The following is a 15603-nucleotide window of genomic DNA, read 5'->3' on the forward strand; positions in this document are numbered from 1 at the left end:
GACGAGGAAAGAAACGCGTTCAGTGCGTGGCTAGAAAATTTAAAGCTATGAATTATGTTTTTTTTACTTCTTTGGACTGTATGGACTTATTTAATTGAATGGATTTTTCTAGCATAGCTAAGCAGTTATACATTTTTTGTTTTTAGTACTACTAGTCGTTAATACAAGGCGATACATAGGGTACAATAGAATGCTTCTCATCGGAGGGATTGTTGTTATTTTTGTTCCATTCGGCTCGGCCACTAAAACGCATGCCTTCCAATTCCAATAAAATATACAAATCATGTCATGAAGGTCTTAATTTCCATACTATTAGCGATCGTATCTAGTGTGAAGCCACTTAACAACGTATTCGCTCGTTAGCAGCTTCCTAAAAGAGCATCGGAACTTTGTTGCAAAATCATTTTTGAACAAGACCATCGTATCAATATCATGTTAATAATTAAGCTATTAGATTTTTTTTCCTAGAACTAATATAACATAAAAAGTCGACAGTTATTTGTACATTTTAATTTAATTTTATTTTGTACACTCGTTCGATTGGCTGCGAACGGTTTCCGTGCCGTGCCATGTATGCGTTCTCCCCGACACTTGAACTGTACAGTATAGCCGCATAGCCAGCGACCGGAATGACAGGTGACAAATGTGGAAAAAAGATAGGGAAAAAAAGAAAAGAATTTACAAAACACAAAAAGCGAGAAAGGTGTGTCTCTGTGCACGGTGAAATTTTGTGACTACAGTAATCGTTCCAATCCGTGCAGACCGTGCATTCCGAGTGCCTAATTACATAATGGGCGTCCAGTGTCGCGTGCATTCGTCGCGAAGGAAAGTTTAAGCGCAGCGTGGGCTCGTGCTGCCAGCAAGGACGTCGGCAAGGGGAACAACCTTTGCACGACGGGACGGGATTACCCCTATCGGCTGTGGCGGAAACGAGGGGGGGAATTGATCCGCCGTCGACGTTGCCTCTGGGCTGCCGCCACTGCACGGTAACGCGACCATCGCTCCCCTCCCGTCACGCGCGCCCCCCATCTCTCGCACTCTATCTCTCTCTCTCTCGCTCGTTTCCCCATCGTGCCGACATTTTTTTCGACATTCTACCTGCGTGCTGCGGCCAGCGTCTCAGCTAGCACTACCCCCCCCCCCCCCGCCCCCGCACCATCCTGTCATATCGAGTGCGAGTGTTACCGTAACGTGGTGTTGTGTGGTGTCCGCCGCTTCCGCCCCACGCACTGCCGCACGCACGCACGCACGTCCCGTGTTTGGCTGCCCGGTTTTGAAAAGAGAGCGAAAGTGTTGGGAGTGCGCGTCGCTCGGGAGAGAGAGATATAGTGCAATAGTGAGAGAGCGAGAGCGTGTAGTAGTAGTAGCAGCAGCAGCGGCCAGCAGCGACCCCAGCAGCAGGCTCCAAGGATCCAAAGGAAGAAGAAATTTTGTTTTGGGAGCTGGCGCACGGGCAAAACCAAAAATAGTGCAAAATGTGGAACATGATGTGCGACGTGATGCCGACCATCTCGGAGGACAACATCTCCCAGCGGTCGTCCCAGTTCAGCGGCGAGGATGCCAACTTCGAGCAGCTGATGGTGTCGATGCTGGACGAGCGGGACAAGCTGATGGACAGCTTGCGCGAAACCCAGCAGCGGATGGCGGACATGGAGATGAAAATCCAGGAGGTGGAAAAGGAGCGGGACAGTCTACACCGTCAGATTGCGGCCAATTTACCACAGGTGTGTGTGTGTGTGTGTGTGTGGGAGAGGGGGGAATGAGAGGGGGAACCGAATGGGAAGTAGTGGGCTTTGTTGGCGGCAGGCGCGTCGTCGTCGTCGTCATACCAGTCCTGCCTACGCACTGAACACACTCGTTGTGCCACCTTCGCCATTCCCACGCCATGTACACGGTGTACGGATTGGTCAACAAAGGAGGGGGGCTGGTTCGGTGTTTTGCTTGCTTATGATACATCTCATGCTCCGTTTCCATCTTTCCCCGGCACAGGAATTCTCGACCCTTACCAAAGAGCTAACGCAGGCCCGCGAGACGCTGCTCGAACGAGATGAAGAAATCGGAGAGCTGAAGGCGGAACGAAACAACACCAGGGTAAGCGCGCGGTCGAGGTCAAAGAGCATAAAGTGCACGGATGCTGCTGCTGCTGCCAAGCAGGCATGCTTTCGCACAGCGGACGTCCGAATGGCGCCGACCGAATATCGATAAACGGCTGTGCTGTGCTGTGTGTTGACCTGCCAATGGTAGAGGGATCACCATCAGCATTAGCATCGTTTGTCGGGATGTGTGCGGTTGCACTTACTAGATTCGCACTTTTTATCGCTTGTTTTTTTCTTCTCTTTCTTCGCTCTTTCTTGCTCGCCACAGCTCCTGCTGGAACATCTCGAGTGTCTGGTGTCCCGGCACGAGCGTTCGTTACGCATGACGGTGGTGAAGCGCCAGGCAGCATCCCAGAGCGGCGTATCCAGCGAGGTGGAGGTGCTGAAGGCCCTCAAAAGTTTGTTCGAGCACCACAAGGCGTTGGATGAGAAGGTAACGCAAACCCGGCGACGGCGAGATGGTCGGCTTGCCGGTGTGGCCAACCAACCCACAAAATCTCTCTCTCGCTCGCTAGTTCTCTCTCTTTTTTTCTACCGAGCCCATCCACCCACCACCAGGAGTGGGACCTCCTCCTACCAGAGTCGCCCTTTTTTGCAATGGGTTTCTGCCCCCTCCCAACCCCGTTTCGTCCCGAGCGTGTGTGCGTGTGAAGCGAAGAGATGCAGAAAGAATGATTAATCGTGAGTGCGTGCCCGAGCGTGTGTGTGTGTGTGTGCGAGTGATGTTATGCTGTGTGTATGTGGTTCGCGATTTGTTATCATTGGGTGTACCATACTAGGAGAGAGACGTGTATGTGTGTGGGTGTGTGTGACTGGGTGGCCGCTATAATGCACCCAAGATCGCCCTCCCCCACACATTTGTCGCCCGAGAGAGATGCGTATCATTATTTGCATTTAAATCGATCGTTGGCAATCATTGGATAAGCAGTTTACGGTTTGCTTTGTGATAAAAATCAATGTTCGTCATTCATGATACGCCGTTTGGAAGAATATTGAATGCTCTTCTGTTTTGTGTACAACACGTCCGTGACTAACCGGTTCAACTTAAGCTATGCCTCAATACATATTTGCTTCGCCAGCTCATCGCATTCCAGCGTAAACGGTGTGAAAAGATACATTTGATCAGTTCAAATATTCCATAAACCCCAGGCTCTGAATTACTGTTCGATTGTTTGCTGTTTGTTTATCCCTAGGAAAAGAAGAGTTTACTTAACAATAATCAACAATTTGTAGCTAACATTTCTGTTGGTCAACGGGGGCCAAGACGTTATAGTAAATGTATTTTTTTTTCACCGTACTTTCCAGGTTCGAGAGCGACTCCGAATATCGTTAGAGAAAAATAATGATCTAGAAGCGGAACTCAACCAAACCAAAGAGGAGGTAAGAGAGCTATCAGTGATTTATCAGAATTCCCCGAATTAACACCTCTTTGCATGGAAACTGTATTTCAGCTTCAACAATACAAGTCGGGTGTATTGTCCAACCAATCGGACCCTTCGCTAGACAGCAGCAGCGAAAAGAAGGTATGAAAATGAATAATTATGTTTTTACGGTTTTCGAAAGATTGCTAACATGTGCGTTTTTATCTTTTTACAGGATGCATTGAAGAACGGTGAAGCCGGAGAAATGATCGACTACAGCGCAAAGACGCACGAACTGCAGACGATCATCGAAAAGCAAACGGCCGAACTGTCCCAGTGGCAACGGCGCGTGTCCGATCTGAACACCAAGATCAACGAGATGGAGGACAACATGTGCAAGCTGCAGAAGGAGTACACCAAGTCGCAGGAAGCGTGCGTGAAGCTGCAGCGCGATCTGCGCGAAAACGTTGCCCAGAAAGAGGACCAAGAGGAGCGCATTGCGACGCTCGAGAAGCGCTATCTGAATGCGCAGCGCGAATCGACCTCGCTGCATGACCTGAACGAGAAGCTTGAGCAGGAATTGCGCCACAAGGAGGCTCAGCTGAAGGTAACGTATTCTCTCTCTCAGCACGGCGCACGGTGCCCCTGTTCGTACGGAGCAAATGCATTTGTTTGTTTCGATTGTTTCCCCCCACAGCTGCAAGAAGGTAAAATAGCGGCGATACAGGAAAAGCTTGAACTTTCCGAGCAGAAGCTGGCCCAGTTCTCGAAGCTGCCGGAAATGGAGGAACAGCTGAAGGCGCGAATGGAAGCCCTAACACAGGTAGGCAAACAGGTAGGCTAACACGAACGAACGGATCGCGTCAAAATCTTCTTAACCCCTTATTAATTCTACTTTTGATCCAATCGTCCCGATAGTACCCCCGATAGTAGTAGAGGGAACGCGCTCCGCGTTCTGCGATAGATGTGTAGCTCGCATGTAACTCGCACGATACCACTCTTCTCTATCTCTTTTCCTCGTTGCTGTTTCGCCATTCGCAAAGTAACCCTATTCTTTCCCTTTCTTTCCCTAAAGGCACAGGAGCGGCACGGTTCGGCCGAGGATCGTATTACGCGGCTGGAGAACAATGTGGAGGAAAAGAATGCGGAAGTCATGCGTCTCAATCAAAGACTGAAGATGAACGAAGAGCACAATCAGCGGCTATCGTCGACGGTGGACAAACTGCTGGCCGAGTCGAACGACCGGTTGCAGGTCCATTTGAAGGAACGCATGACGGCGCTGGAGGAGAAGAACACGCTCACGCAGGAGCTCGACAAGGCGCGCAAGTACGCCGAAGAGCTGTGCCAGGAGAAATCCGATATGCTCAAGGAGATCGCCAAGAACCGGCTGGAGATGGAAACGTTCAAGCGTCAAATATTGCAGCAGGTTTGTCTGCACCGTGCACCGTGTGGCGTTGGCCGTGAATGTAACCATTTTGGGTTGTTCTTTCGTTTTTTTTTAGGAAATTGCGTACAACATCCAGCAAACGGAAGCACTAACCAGAAGCTTATCACCAAACGCGGTCGGCAATCCGTCCGCCAACAGTGGATTTTCGCGCAGCGGGTCGGCCACCTTCAGCACGCACAGCTTGCGGCGGAACAAGTCGACGCTGGAGGAGGAACACTTTAACCGCTCGATGGCGGAACAGGACTGGAACAAGCTGCAGCACATGACCAATGCACAAGTATTTGACGGTGGCGTGCTCGAGGGCGCGGACGAGGCGGACAATCTGTTCGGCACGGGCGACATCATTTCGCCGACCGGACACACCGATGCACAAACGTTGGCGATCATGCTGCAGGAGCAGCTCGATGCAATCAACAATGAGATCAGGTAAGGGTGGAAATTGTTGTGCTGAACGGACGTTTGATTTGTGGACGCTTTTTGTTTACGCTTTTGGTACTATTTGCAGGTTAATACAGGAGGAAAAACAGTCCACAGAAGCACGAGCAGAGGAGCTGGAATCTCGTGTCGGCAGCTTGGAGCATATGAACCTGTTAGCTCGCGGCCGGTCGATGGACCGCCAGAGTCCACCGCTCAGCGGTAGCAGCACACCAAACAGTCCCAATCGTGACTACCTTCAAAAGTACCACACGGTATGTAAAACGGGGCTTTGATGCTTCGCTCAATGTTTCTGTTGGCCGGCGCCGTTTCTTTTGTGTTCATCCAATTTGAATCGTTTGATCGTTTATTAGTTCCCAATGTCAAGTGCAGTGATCCGTCCTTCCTTAAAAAACACAAAATTACCTCCAATGTAACAATTTTTCGGCCGTCGCCCTCTTCCTTCGGTCACTGCATCATGCATCATCGTGCTGACACATCGATAGAGAGTGTGTTGAGTTGTGTTGGTTGTTAGTTTTTCAAGTGTTCTGTTTCCACTACGTTATGTTCTTTATACACACGTCTGCTTATCGTTACAGGCGCCAGCGTCGATGTCGCCAGCGCATTTGCATCAATACGTAACCACTTTGAATCAAGTTCCGTTGTCCGAATCGTTACCCTCTAGCCAAGTGAGTGGTTCCGGCATTGAAGTGACCTAGTTCGAACTTGTTGCAACTGCTTATTTAAATGAAATTGAATGCCCGGGGGGGGGATCGGTGTGGTTATTTTTAGTTTCACAATTGGACCGTCTATTTTTTCGTGCGCAATTTTATGCTTTATGTTTTGTTGTTTGTTTTTTCGGCAAAACGCATTTTGTTCGTTTTCTTTTCATTTACCTTAATTTTGCCTTATTCGATGTTGTTGTTGGCAATTGTTTGTCTGTTTCTTTGGCGGCGGCACAGAGCTTCTTTCGCCGCGTAGCAGCTTGTTGATAAGTACAGCATTTTTCTGTTGTTGGTTTGTTGTATCTGGTTGGTTTCGTGGAAGAATGAAGGCACGCGAACATCGTAAATAGCCGCTTTAATGAATTAGAAAACAGCTTAGCGATCATAAAAGGAGCTTTTTTATTTTGTTTGATTTGTTTTTTCTAACAAAATTGATTATTTTATAATTTTGTTATCTGCATTAACAGTGGACGCTTTTGACTAATGATGCTTGGTGCTGCAATCGTTAAACCGTGTCTAATGGATTTTGTTTTTGGCCTAGGTACAGCTGGCACATCTGCAGTCGGAAATGCAACACGATGATATGGGCAATGCGGACCACGACATGTCTGCCAGCGGCGGTGTTTGCGGAGGAGATAACAGTTCCGGCGGCACCATATCGCCCGCCACCGCACGCACCATGCGGCTGGAACGTTTCGCACTAGCATTAGCGCACAGCCAGGAGGAACTGAAACGGTAAGCAACGAAATGAGGGGCTCGAATCGGAATCCTACTTTAACTACTAACTGACCGGGTTTACCGAGGCATGATGCTTGATTTGTTGTACATAATGTTCTCTTCTTCACCACTTCCACTGCTGCTGCCTAACGGTCGACCACGCGCAGACGGTCGCAAGGAGTCGTCCATGGAACGGAATTTCCGAACGAGTCCAGGTCATTATCATTTAAGTTACTCGGTACCAAACCATCGGTTCGGTTGCATGAACTCACAAAACAGAATCGCTACAATAGTACGCTGACCAGTGCGATGCTCCATACTCGTATGCAGCGCTTTCAGAACGTGTCTAGGTTGTTGAACCATCCTTCTTCCGCCCATCATCAGCGCTATCTTCCGTCCGTCCATCAACAGCACCCTCATCGGCCATCTCATCACGTTCCATCGTACGTCGGTCGGTCGCCGTACGGTGGAAGGACGAAATATCGCTTCCCTCCACCGACGGCGTCGACTGCTGCGGCACTCCACGTTTCTCGGAGGGAGCGACCGAGTGTCTCCCGCTATCATCAGCGTGCCTATCACAGTCATCCATACCTTTCGAACAGCCGGTTCTATTCCTCACCACTCGTGACGGCGAACGTAATATCCTCCCATTTACAGCAGCGACACCGGCAACAACCACAACAGCAGCAGCAGCCGCAGCGACGATTCCATTTACCTCACCCATCCATTTCATTGCTTCGAAGACAGGCGGGGGATAATGTTACAACCCACCTGCATCATCATCCTCACCACATGCGTCAATCGCTGTACGAGCAGCTCCGGCATGCCAACGTCTTTGACGCTACTCGGCCACCATCGGAGCGCCCTGTCGCTCACAGCCAGTATCCATTCCAGCTGCGCAGTAGCAGCACCGGTCGAACCGGCGTTCCGTACTTGCCTCCGTCGTCCCTCCGATACAGTCACACGATGAGGGCGGCGGTGGGGTACCAACAACCGCAACAGCCACGGTCGCTGTTGCAGCTGAACTTAAAGCGTGAGCTGTGCTACACCTTTCCACGATTGATTTCGAACATGCCGCTGATTGGGACGGCCAATGAGTCGATGATCATTATCAACAACTCCCCGTTCGCTTTGACCGATCGGAGGTTTGGCATACTGCATCACTGCGCCATGTCCGATTCGTATGTGTAGCAGTGCAGCAGGCTCCCCATGGGAGCGACCTTTTTAATGGAATTTGTTTGTGTTTGTGTGCTTTACTTAAGACGCAGAGACTGATAGACGCATGTTCCATGTGGGTGCCATCTTTCTTATCATCTGTGGAGACAATCCGACGGCATGATGCGTGCAGTAAGCTCTTTGCCTTACGAGGATTAAACATGTGATCGAAGGGCCACATGTGGTCACGCAGGTTGCCCATCCCCGATGATATCGTGATGCTCGATTCCGCCGTGAAAGCAATTTAATCCTCCTATCCCATGTACATTCCATCTATGATAAGCGCATTCGATGCAACATGTGTGTGTTGCGCAGATTGAAATAGAGAATGATTTTGATTTTGAGTATATTGTTGACTATTTTGATGTGGTTCTCACATCCCTTGGTTGGTAGGGGGTTGTTCGGAGGGGTGTTACGTTTATTTTATCCTATTCATAGGCAAGCCGGCAATGGATTCTTCTTGTCGCTCTAACCATAAGTTGTTAATTAAACACACACACGACTGGTGTAGCGTTTGTGCAAGAGATTTTGGTATTGAGGGCATATCGCGTACGATGTAAGTCATCTACCACATACTTTCCTGTTTGCAACGTATTTGTTGTTTCCTTCCCGCCTGCTGTGTTAGTGTAAAGCCTTGGACCCAGCACACACGCACACACGCTGGTTGATGACTGATGAACCGTTTCACGAATCACGTGCATCACTCACACTATCGCTCATTGTTACAATTCTTAGTGCAAAATTTACAAATGACCAACTGCGTAGCACTGCTAGAACGTGGTCTGTTAAAGGGGGGAGGGCATCGGTTGTTTCAAATGGATGAGCATTTCAGTAGTGATTGGTATGCTAGTCGGTTGTGAGGGAAAAGAGAAAACTTTAGGGGGAAGGCTACATTTTCCCGCTAGATCCACCAAAAACATTGATTAATGAACGAACGGGTGCAAGTAACGTGCACATATTCAAAATTAAAAGGATGTTGGCTGATTGGCTCGAAAGGCACCACCAATTCATCATACCGTTGATTTGCATCCGAGTTCATGTAACCGATGAGTAATTAAACTATCTCATCCCTTCCACACTCTTACTGCTAAAAATCTGTTGCTAAAAAGTCAACACATGTTCTGCATTAGTATGATATTGCGATTGGTCACGTAGTGTTGGTTTGATGCGATCTTATTAAGTTGTTATTATAGTTTCATAACCTTTAGCGGTGATTAACTGACTGACTGATTGTTGCTCTCCGACCCGTCATCATTACAGGAATCATTTTGTGGCCAGCAGCAACTACGGCATGTCGCCCCTGAATTCGCGCCACGGAAGCCAGGAGTCGCTGAAGCACCTGAGCATGGTCAGCTCGCTCAGTTCTCTACAAACGCCAACCGCCAGCCGGGGAGGAGATGCCGTATCGGCGGCACAAAAGAAGAAGGGCATCAAGTCCAGTTTGGGACGGTTCTTTAGCAAAAAGGAAAAGGTAAGCTGTGATGTGATTTGCTGCACCCGCTCGGCTCCACTCGGCTGTACATTATTGCTTACGGTATGGTTGGATCTTACTCTACTTCTCCAGGTAAAAGGTGTGAAGGATTCCTCGATGCCAGACGGCTCTACCAGCATGATGTCGATGAGTGGGCTTTCGCTGATCAGCGATATTGACTCAACGTACGATAATATAAGCGTATCCGGCTACAGACCACCGGGCAAGTCGAATCCGATCGATTACACCCGGCAAAAGAAGAAGTATGTTGTTTTGTGGAACAGCAAATCTTTTCGTATTGTTTTTCTTATATCATGTTGTTCTTTTCCTTTCATTGATTGCATTGCGCAGGGAACACGACTATCGGCACGATCTGTTGGGCGAGGCCATGAAAGCCGGCACACCATTCGCGCTGTGGAACGGGCCAACGATTGTGGCCTGGCTAGAGTTGTGGGTCGGCATGCCGGCCTGGTATGTGGCTGCCTGCCGTGCCAACGTGAAATCCGGTGCCATCATGAGCGCGCTTAGCGATACGGAAATCCAGCGCGAAATCGGTATCAGCAACCCACTGCACCGGCTAAAGCTGCGCCTTGCCATACAGGAAATGGTGTCGCTGACGTCACCATCGGCACCGCAAACCACGCGGACAACGCTGGCATTCGGTATGGGAGGGGAGGACATTCACCCTTGGAGCCTTGCTTCTATAACGAAAAAACGCCTGTTGCGCCTTTTTCTTCCACAGGAGACATGAATCATGAGTGGATAGGGAACTATTGGTTGCCTAGCTTGGGTCTACCTCAGTACCGTACTACGTTCATGGAGTGTCTGGTGGACGCTCGCATGCTAGATCACCTCAACAAGAAGGACCTGCGCGGTCAGCTGAAGATGGTGGACAGCTTCCATCGGACCAGCCTGCAGTTTGGCATCTCCTGCCTGAAGCGACTGAACTACGATCGCGCGGCACTGGAGGAGCGACGGAAGGCGTCCGAAAACAGTCTCAGTGATGTGCTGGTGTGGACAAACGATCGCACAATGCGATGGGTGCAGAGCGTTGGTCTCAAGGTGAGTTTTATTGAGTTCTAGTAATAGTAGCGGCCTGTCACTAAACGACCAACACTTGTGCCCCTTTTTTGCAGGAATATGCCAACAATCTGCTAGAATCCGGCATACACGGCGCCCTGATAGCGTTAGATGAAAGCTTCGATGCTAATTCCATGGCCCTAGCTTTGCAAATTCCAACCCAAAACACACAGGTACGTGTAAACTGGTGCAATGGTACAGCAAGATGTGAACTTACAACAACACATTTCGTTCTGCTTCTCTTTCTACTCTGCAATATTTGCAGGCTAGACAAATTTTAGGCACGGAATTTAACAAACTGCTCGAACTGTCCACCGAACGGCGCACGGATCGAGATTCAATCAAATCTTGACATAATCCTAGTCATCCTAGTCTAAATGGATAATAAGTATGCTTATATTAATAATGATAATAATATAAAGTAATATTAATAATACTATTATTAATGATAATGATAATAACAATAGCATTATTGTTATGAATAATGAAAATATTAAAACTAATACTAATAATAATCTAACGATAAATACCTACCTACTAACAGAGCGGATCACTGCGCAATGGAGCGAGGAGGAGGGGAAGGAGGAGGAGGAGGCATAAGGGAGAAAGAGATAGTATTTTATGGGCAACATGAATGCAACAAAGTAAGGCTAGCAAGCGAACAGGACGGGAGGGGGTAAACCGTAACACAAATCAGAAGGGAGCAGCAGCAAGCACACAGACCCAAGATGCGTGACGCAAGTCGAATATTCAAAGATACATACCAGCAGCATTAGGAAAGCAAACGATTACTAGTAAGCGACAAGTATAAGGGGGGGAGGGGGGTAGAAAGGATACCGAAAAGAGATCATATGTGGGAAAGGGAGAAAGGGAACACAGTTGTAGCAGATGGGGAGAGGTGGGCAGGGTAGTAGAAAGTATAATAGAGGGAAACAATATATATATATATATTATATATACACACACAAACAAACATACAAACACAGACACGGCCAGGCACATACACACAAACATGTTTGTCCTGCAGCATACAGCAAACGGTCGTCGTATAACGTTTCTGGGTAGTAGAATGGGTCGAAAAAAAGGAAAGGGAAAGGATCTATCTATCTAAATACAACATTGTCATAAGTTTAAGGCAATTGATCGCTCGCGCATCACGGGGAAAGGAAGAAGAGCTGTGGGAGGAAAGGATGAGCTCTAACCACACTACTACCCCTTTTCGAAGCTATGTATGTATATGTATGGTATAGGTTGAAACAAAACAAAAATGGTAACCCAAGTGACATGAGAACAGGAGGGAGTGCAGCAAAAGGACCTGCCGCGAAGATCAGTAGTAGAGATACCCATAACACACACATACCCACACACACCCACACACACAGAAACAAAACATCCCTCAAACAGCAGACGCAAACGATGGAAAGAAGTGTCTCCAAACTTTAAAAGAACAAAGCAAAACAAAAAACAAAAAACAAAACTACCGCTAATTGTAAAGATATACTTATAATCCCGGCATGAAAACAGGAAAACAAAAAGCTACGGAAGAAAGCAAAAGCAAAAGAAACCAAGAAACAAAAACGAAACAAAAATACAAAATGAAAATGCATCTGTGTTCCGGATACCTTAAACAAAAAGCAGCGTGTGTCTGGGGTGTGCACGTGCTGACGACATGACGACAGTGAGGGCGCGCTGTAGAGTTTTTTTTTTGGGGAAGTGTGGTTGTATTTCGACATTTCAGTTCTTACAGGTTGTGTTAGCTTAAAACGTACGTAATTGTTTTGCCTGCACACACACACGAATGCGCCTGTTGCTGGTGCTTACACTGCTAAGTATGATGGGCCCTTTTTCGCTCGATTGTTGCACTTCAAGCGGAGGGAGCCATCTAGTATTCAATGTCGTTGCTAGTGATGCGTTGCTGTGGCGTGGGTACATTTGCCGCAGGCGCCGCCGCCGCCGCTGACGTCGCGTACCGGGACTGACTTTTCTGCAGCTTCTGTTGCAGTCGCTGGCGTTTCTGTTGGTAGAGCAGTGATTGGTGCGGTTTCTGGTAGACTTGCACGATGTTTACACCCCCCGGCATGATACCGTTCACTGCCGCACTGGGTCGTACGCCGTTGTTGTGCGCGAGGGCCACACGAACGGATGGTGCTGGTGCTGCTACTGCTCCTCCCCGGTGGTAGTTGTGGTGGTAACGCTTCTGCAACAGCGCCTGCTGCTTCCTGCGATTCAGCTCACTGATGCGCTGCGCAATCTTGTGCGCCTGGTTGCTATCGATCTGGCAGTGGAGATTTTTGCGAATCACATAGTAGACGCTGCGATTCTGGATGCCCTGGGCCGGGTCGCTGCAGCGCGGCGTCAGCTTGTTGCTGTACACGTACGCAGCGAGCGGATTGTCGGAGGAGGACGATATCTTGAGCCGGTTGGTGGCCGCCTGTCGCCACTGTACCATCGTGCAGCTGCACTGCCACGGGTTGTCGATGAGGCGCACGATCTGAACGCCCGGCGCGAGCCGGCGGAAGAAATCGGTCGGTAGCTGGGTCAGCCGATTGCCGTGCAGGTACAGCTCAACCAGCTGCAGCAGCTCGTCGAACAGTCCGACCGGCAGCTCGGTGAGTAGATTGTGCGAGAGGTCGACTATTCGTAGCCGCTTCACGCCGAAGAACGCATCCATCGAAAGCGTTGCGATGGCACAGCGTGACGCGTACAGTTCGGTTAGGTTCTTCATCTCCGCGAAGCTGTCGTACTCGACGAACGAAATGTTGCCCTGCAGCAGGCGCAGCGTGCGCAGCGAACGGAGCCCCCGGAAGAGGTACTGGTTGAGGGCGGGCAGCTGCAGATTGCGTATCTCGAGCAGCTCCATCGCGGCCAGCCCCTGGAACGGTTTCGGTGTGCCAATCTGCAGCCCGACCTGGTCGCTGCCGAGGAACAGCGAGCGGGTCATGTTGGCGATCGCGAACGAGCTGTCGAACACGTACTCGATCGGGTTCTGGCGCAGATCGAGCTTGGCCAGCTTCGGGAACGGGGGGAAGGTAAGCTCCGACACCTTGGAGATGTTGTTGGCGGACAGATCGAGCACCTGCAGCTCGAGCAGGCCGGCCAGCGAGTAGTAGCTGACCTCGAGCAGCCGGTTGTTGGCGAGCGAAAGGAGCCGCATGTTCGGTGCACCGTAGAACGCAAACGGTGGCAGTATCTTGAGGTTGTTGTGCTGCAGCGACAGACGCTGGAGCCGGTCGAGCCCGTACAGGAAGTCGGGATGCAGCGACTCTAGCTGACAGTCGTGGATGGACAGTGCGGTTAGGTTGGACCAGCCGTAAAACGACACGTTGCTGGTGCTAGCCAGCTCGCGCTTGTACACCTCGTACGGCACAATCTCTAGCTCGAACGTTTCGGTTAGTGAATCAGCCCCGTTAGCCCCATCGACCACGATCTCTTCCTCCTCGTCAGTAGCCACGATCTGGTAAGCGGTGGCATCGGGGGAAGACTGTAAGCCCAACCCGGTGAGTGAAGGTTGCGTACGGTCCAGTACGGTCGGTGGTTCCGTGCGCACCAGCTCGAGCGATTCCAGATGTAGTCGGGCCACGGGCAGTTCCGCATCGAGCGAAAAGCGTAACAGTTGCGCTTGCAGCGACTGCACATGAAGCTCTCTTAGATGGTGGAAGCGAACCAGATTGGAAGCATTCACTAGAAGGAGGACAAATTAGGCAAGGTAAGTAAGCTTGTCACGTGTTTCCGCGCGTTTCCGGCCAAACCTACGCTGATATTGTTCCGTCTGGGAAGTGTAAATTATTTTCAGCACCGTTGTATCGAGCGATAGAAGATCTTCGATCTTCTCAAACCCTGCGCCTTGGGCGACCATACACAGGGCATGGAACGAGCCGGTAGAATCTTCATTATCGCCCAGTAATTCCGCATTACCTTCGAACTTAAGGAAATGAAGATACATATAGTACAGCTCTTTTGTGAATTGACTATCTCTACTCACATCATCCTGTGTTGTGGACGACGCTTTGGACGTCCGGTTGGCTTCAGTCCACACTTCCGGTTGAAGTGGTCGGTCGCACAAACACTCGGGAGGACAGTCGAGCAAAGCGAATGATCGATCGCGTGCCTCTGTAGCGTGGAGCAGCAGCTTGAATAGCAGACCAGAACGGATGTAATATACGATAAATGTAATGAAACAGATTTGTACGAAGCACAAGAACTAGATAAGGTGTCCTCTATTCCCCGTTATGGGTTGCTTTTAGTGCACTGTGTAGTGTGGAATTGCTGAACGCATTCTTTGGACTACTTCCGGGAACGGGTAAACGATAGGAATTAGCTAACGTGTCTAAGGACACCACCAGCATGATGCTACAGTTCCTCCAGAAACTTCACCAAATTTGACACAGTTTAGTCATTACTTTTTAAATTTGAAACGTTTCCACTGTCTGCAGTTTGACTACAACTTCCACAATCCATTTCCGGTTACACAAAAATACTCACAGAAAGAAGCACCACCACTGCAACGACGGCCGTTTTAGGCCGGGAAATGGGTTTTGTTAACATTGTTTTGCCCGTCCTTTAACGGATACACGGGATAAATAGCGTAAGAGTGCGACGTATCCTGCTCAGTCACACGCAGTACTGAACTGAACTCGGAACTGGGAAGCGTGGAACGACCAACCATGTGGCTCTGTTTCGGTTCCGCGCTGTCGACCACTGCCCGTCTGGCGGAAATCGCTTATCGCCGCAATGTTCTTAAGACACACACACAGGGCACTATCGTAGTTAGGGCAACAGGCACAGCAAGCCGAGCAGTGCGATAAATGTACGCAATGAGAACGTCTCTATCCTTACAACTCTCAGTACCAGTACCAGTAAACGAAAAGAAAAGGGTTCGAAACGCTTGTGATGGGGGTGTGTGGTTTTTGTTTTATTTTCTCAATCTATTTTTTCTCTTCCCGTTTCGTTGCGGGCGTCTCCAAACCCAAGAGAGCGTTTGCTTGTTGCCCCAGCCCACCCTTCATATCAGCTGATGCTGCAACGCTGTGAGAGGCACGCTGTGGTTGGCGATTTTGGCGCCCTTTTCCGGCCCTTT

The 15603-nt window shown here is 49.5% G+C and overlaps 2 protein-coding genes across 7 annotated transcripts; one reads left to right on the forward strand and one right to left on the reverse strand.

Annotated features, from left to right (window-relative positions):
* The first annotated feature begins 656 nt into the window (after positions 1-656).
* On the forward strand, positions 657-12132 carry LOC120947583 (liprin-alpha-1). 6 transcript variants are annotated; one of them, XM_040363032.2, is made up of 19 exons: positions 657-1724; positions 1990-2091; positions 2365-2529; positions 3402-3476; positions 3548-3619; positions 3693-4064; positions 4155-4292; positions 4533-4883; positions 4960-5330; positions 5410-5593; positions 5918-6007; positions 6585-6778; positions 6928-6975; positions 9236-9446; positions 9540-9709; positions 9798-10108; positions 10189-10508; positions 10583-10699; positions 10792-12132. In XM_040363032.2, exons 1-19 carry the CDS (start codon positions 1476-1478, stop codon positions 10876-10878), a joined length of 3627 nt encoding a protein of 1208 aa, XP_040218966.1. In that variant the 5' UTR covers positions 657-1475; the 3' UTR covers positions 10879-12132. The 6 variants fall into 6 exon arrangements, with proteins under 6 accessions (XP_040218966.1, XP_040218968.1, XP_040218969.1 ...); XM_040363034.2 differs by having other exon boundaries at positions 4155-4280; XM_040363035.2 differs by lacking the exon at positions 6928-6975.
* Positions 12133-12315: 183 nt separating this feature from the next.
* Positions 12316-15553, reverse strand: LOC120947584 (toll-like receptor 3). Its single transcript, XM_040363038.2, has 4 exons — positions 15009-15553; positions 14509-14655; positions 14280-14448; positions 12316-14207 (listed from the first exon to the last, which is right to left on the reverse strand). The coding sequence occupies exons 1-4, from the start codon at positions 15069-15071 to the stop codon at positions 12409-12411; spliced, it is 2178 nt and encodes a 725-aa protein (XP_040218972.2). The 5' UTR covers positions 15072-15553; the 3' UTR covers positions 12316-12408.
* Positions 15554-15603: the final 50 nt, after the last annotated feature.

This window comes from Anopheles coluzzii, chromosome 2 (assembly GCF_943734685.1).
Source record: "Anopheles coluzzii chromosome 2, AcolN3, whole genome shotgun sequence".
NCBI classification, from domain to species: Eukaryota; Metazoa; Arthropoda; class Insecta; order Diptera; family Culicidae; genus Anopheles; species Anopheles coluzzii.

Bases quoted from the DNA above. Each gene is read 5' to 3' on its own strand.
- LOC120947583 (XM_040363032.2), top strand. From the start codon at position 1,476: ATGTGGAACATGATGTGCGACGTGATGCCGACCATCTCGGAGGACAAC. The intron at 10,109-10,188 runs GTATGGGAGGGG...TTTCTTCCACAG, and splicing joins GCGGACAACGCTGGCATTCG to GAGACATGAATCATGAGTGG. The intron at 10,700-10,791 runs GTACGTGTAAAC...CAATATTTGCAG, and splicing joins TTCCAACCCAAAACACACAG to GCTAGACAAATTTTAGGCAC.
- LOC120947584 (XM_040363038.2), bottom strand. From the start codon at position 15,071: ATGTTAACAAAACCCATTTCCCGGCCTAAAACGGCCGTCGTTGCAGTG. The intron at 14,449-14,508 runs GTGAGTAGAGAT...CATTTCCTTAAG, and splicing joins CGTCCACAACACAGGATGAT to TTCGAAGGTAATGCGGAATT. The intron at 14,208-14,279 runs GTAGGTTTGGCC...TCCTCCTTCTAG, and splicing joins CCAGACGGAACAATATCAGC to TGAATGCTTCCAATCTGGTT.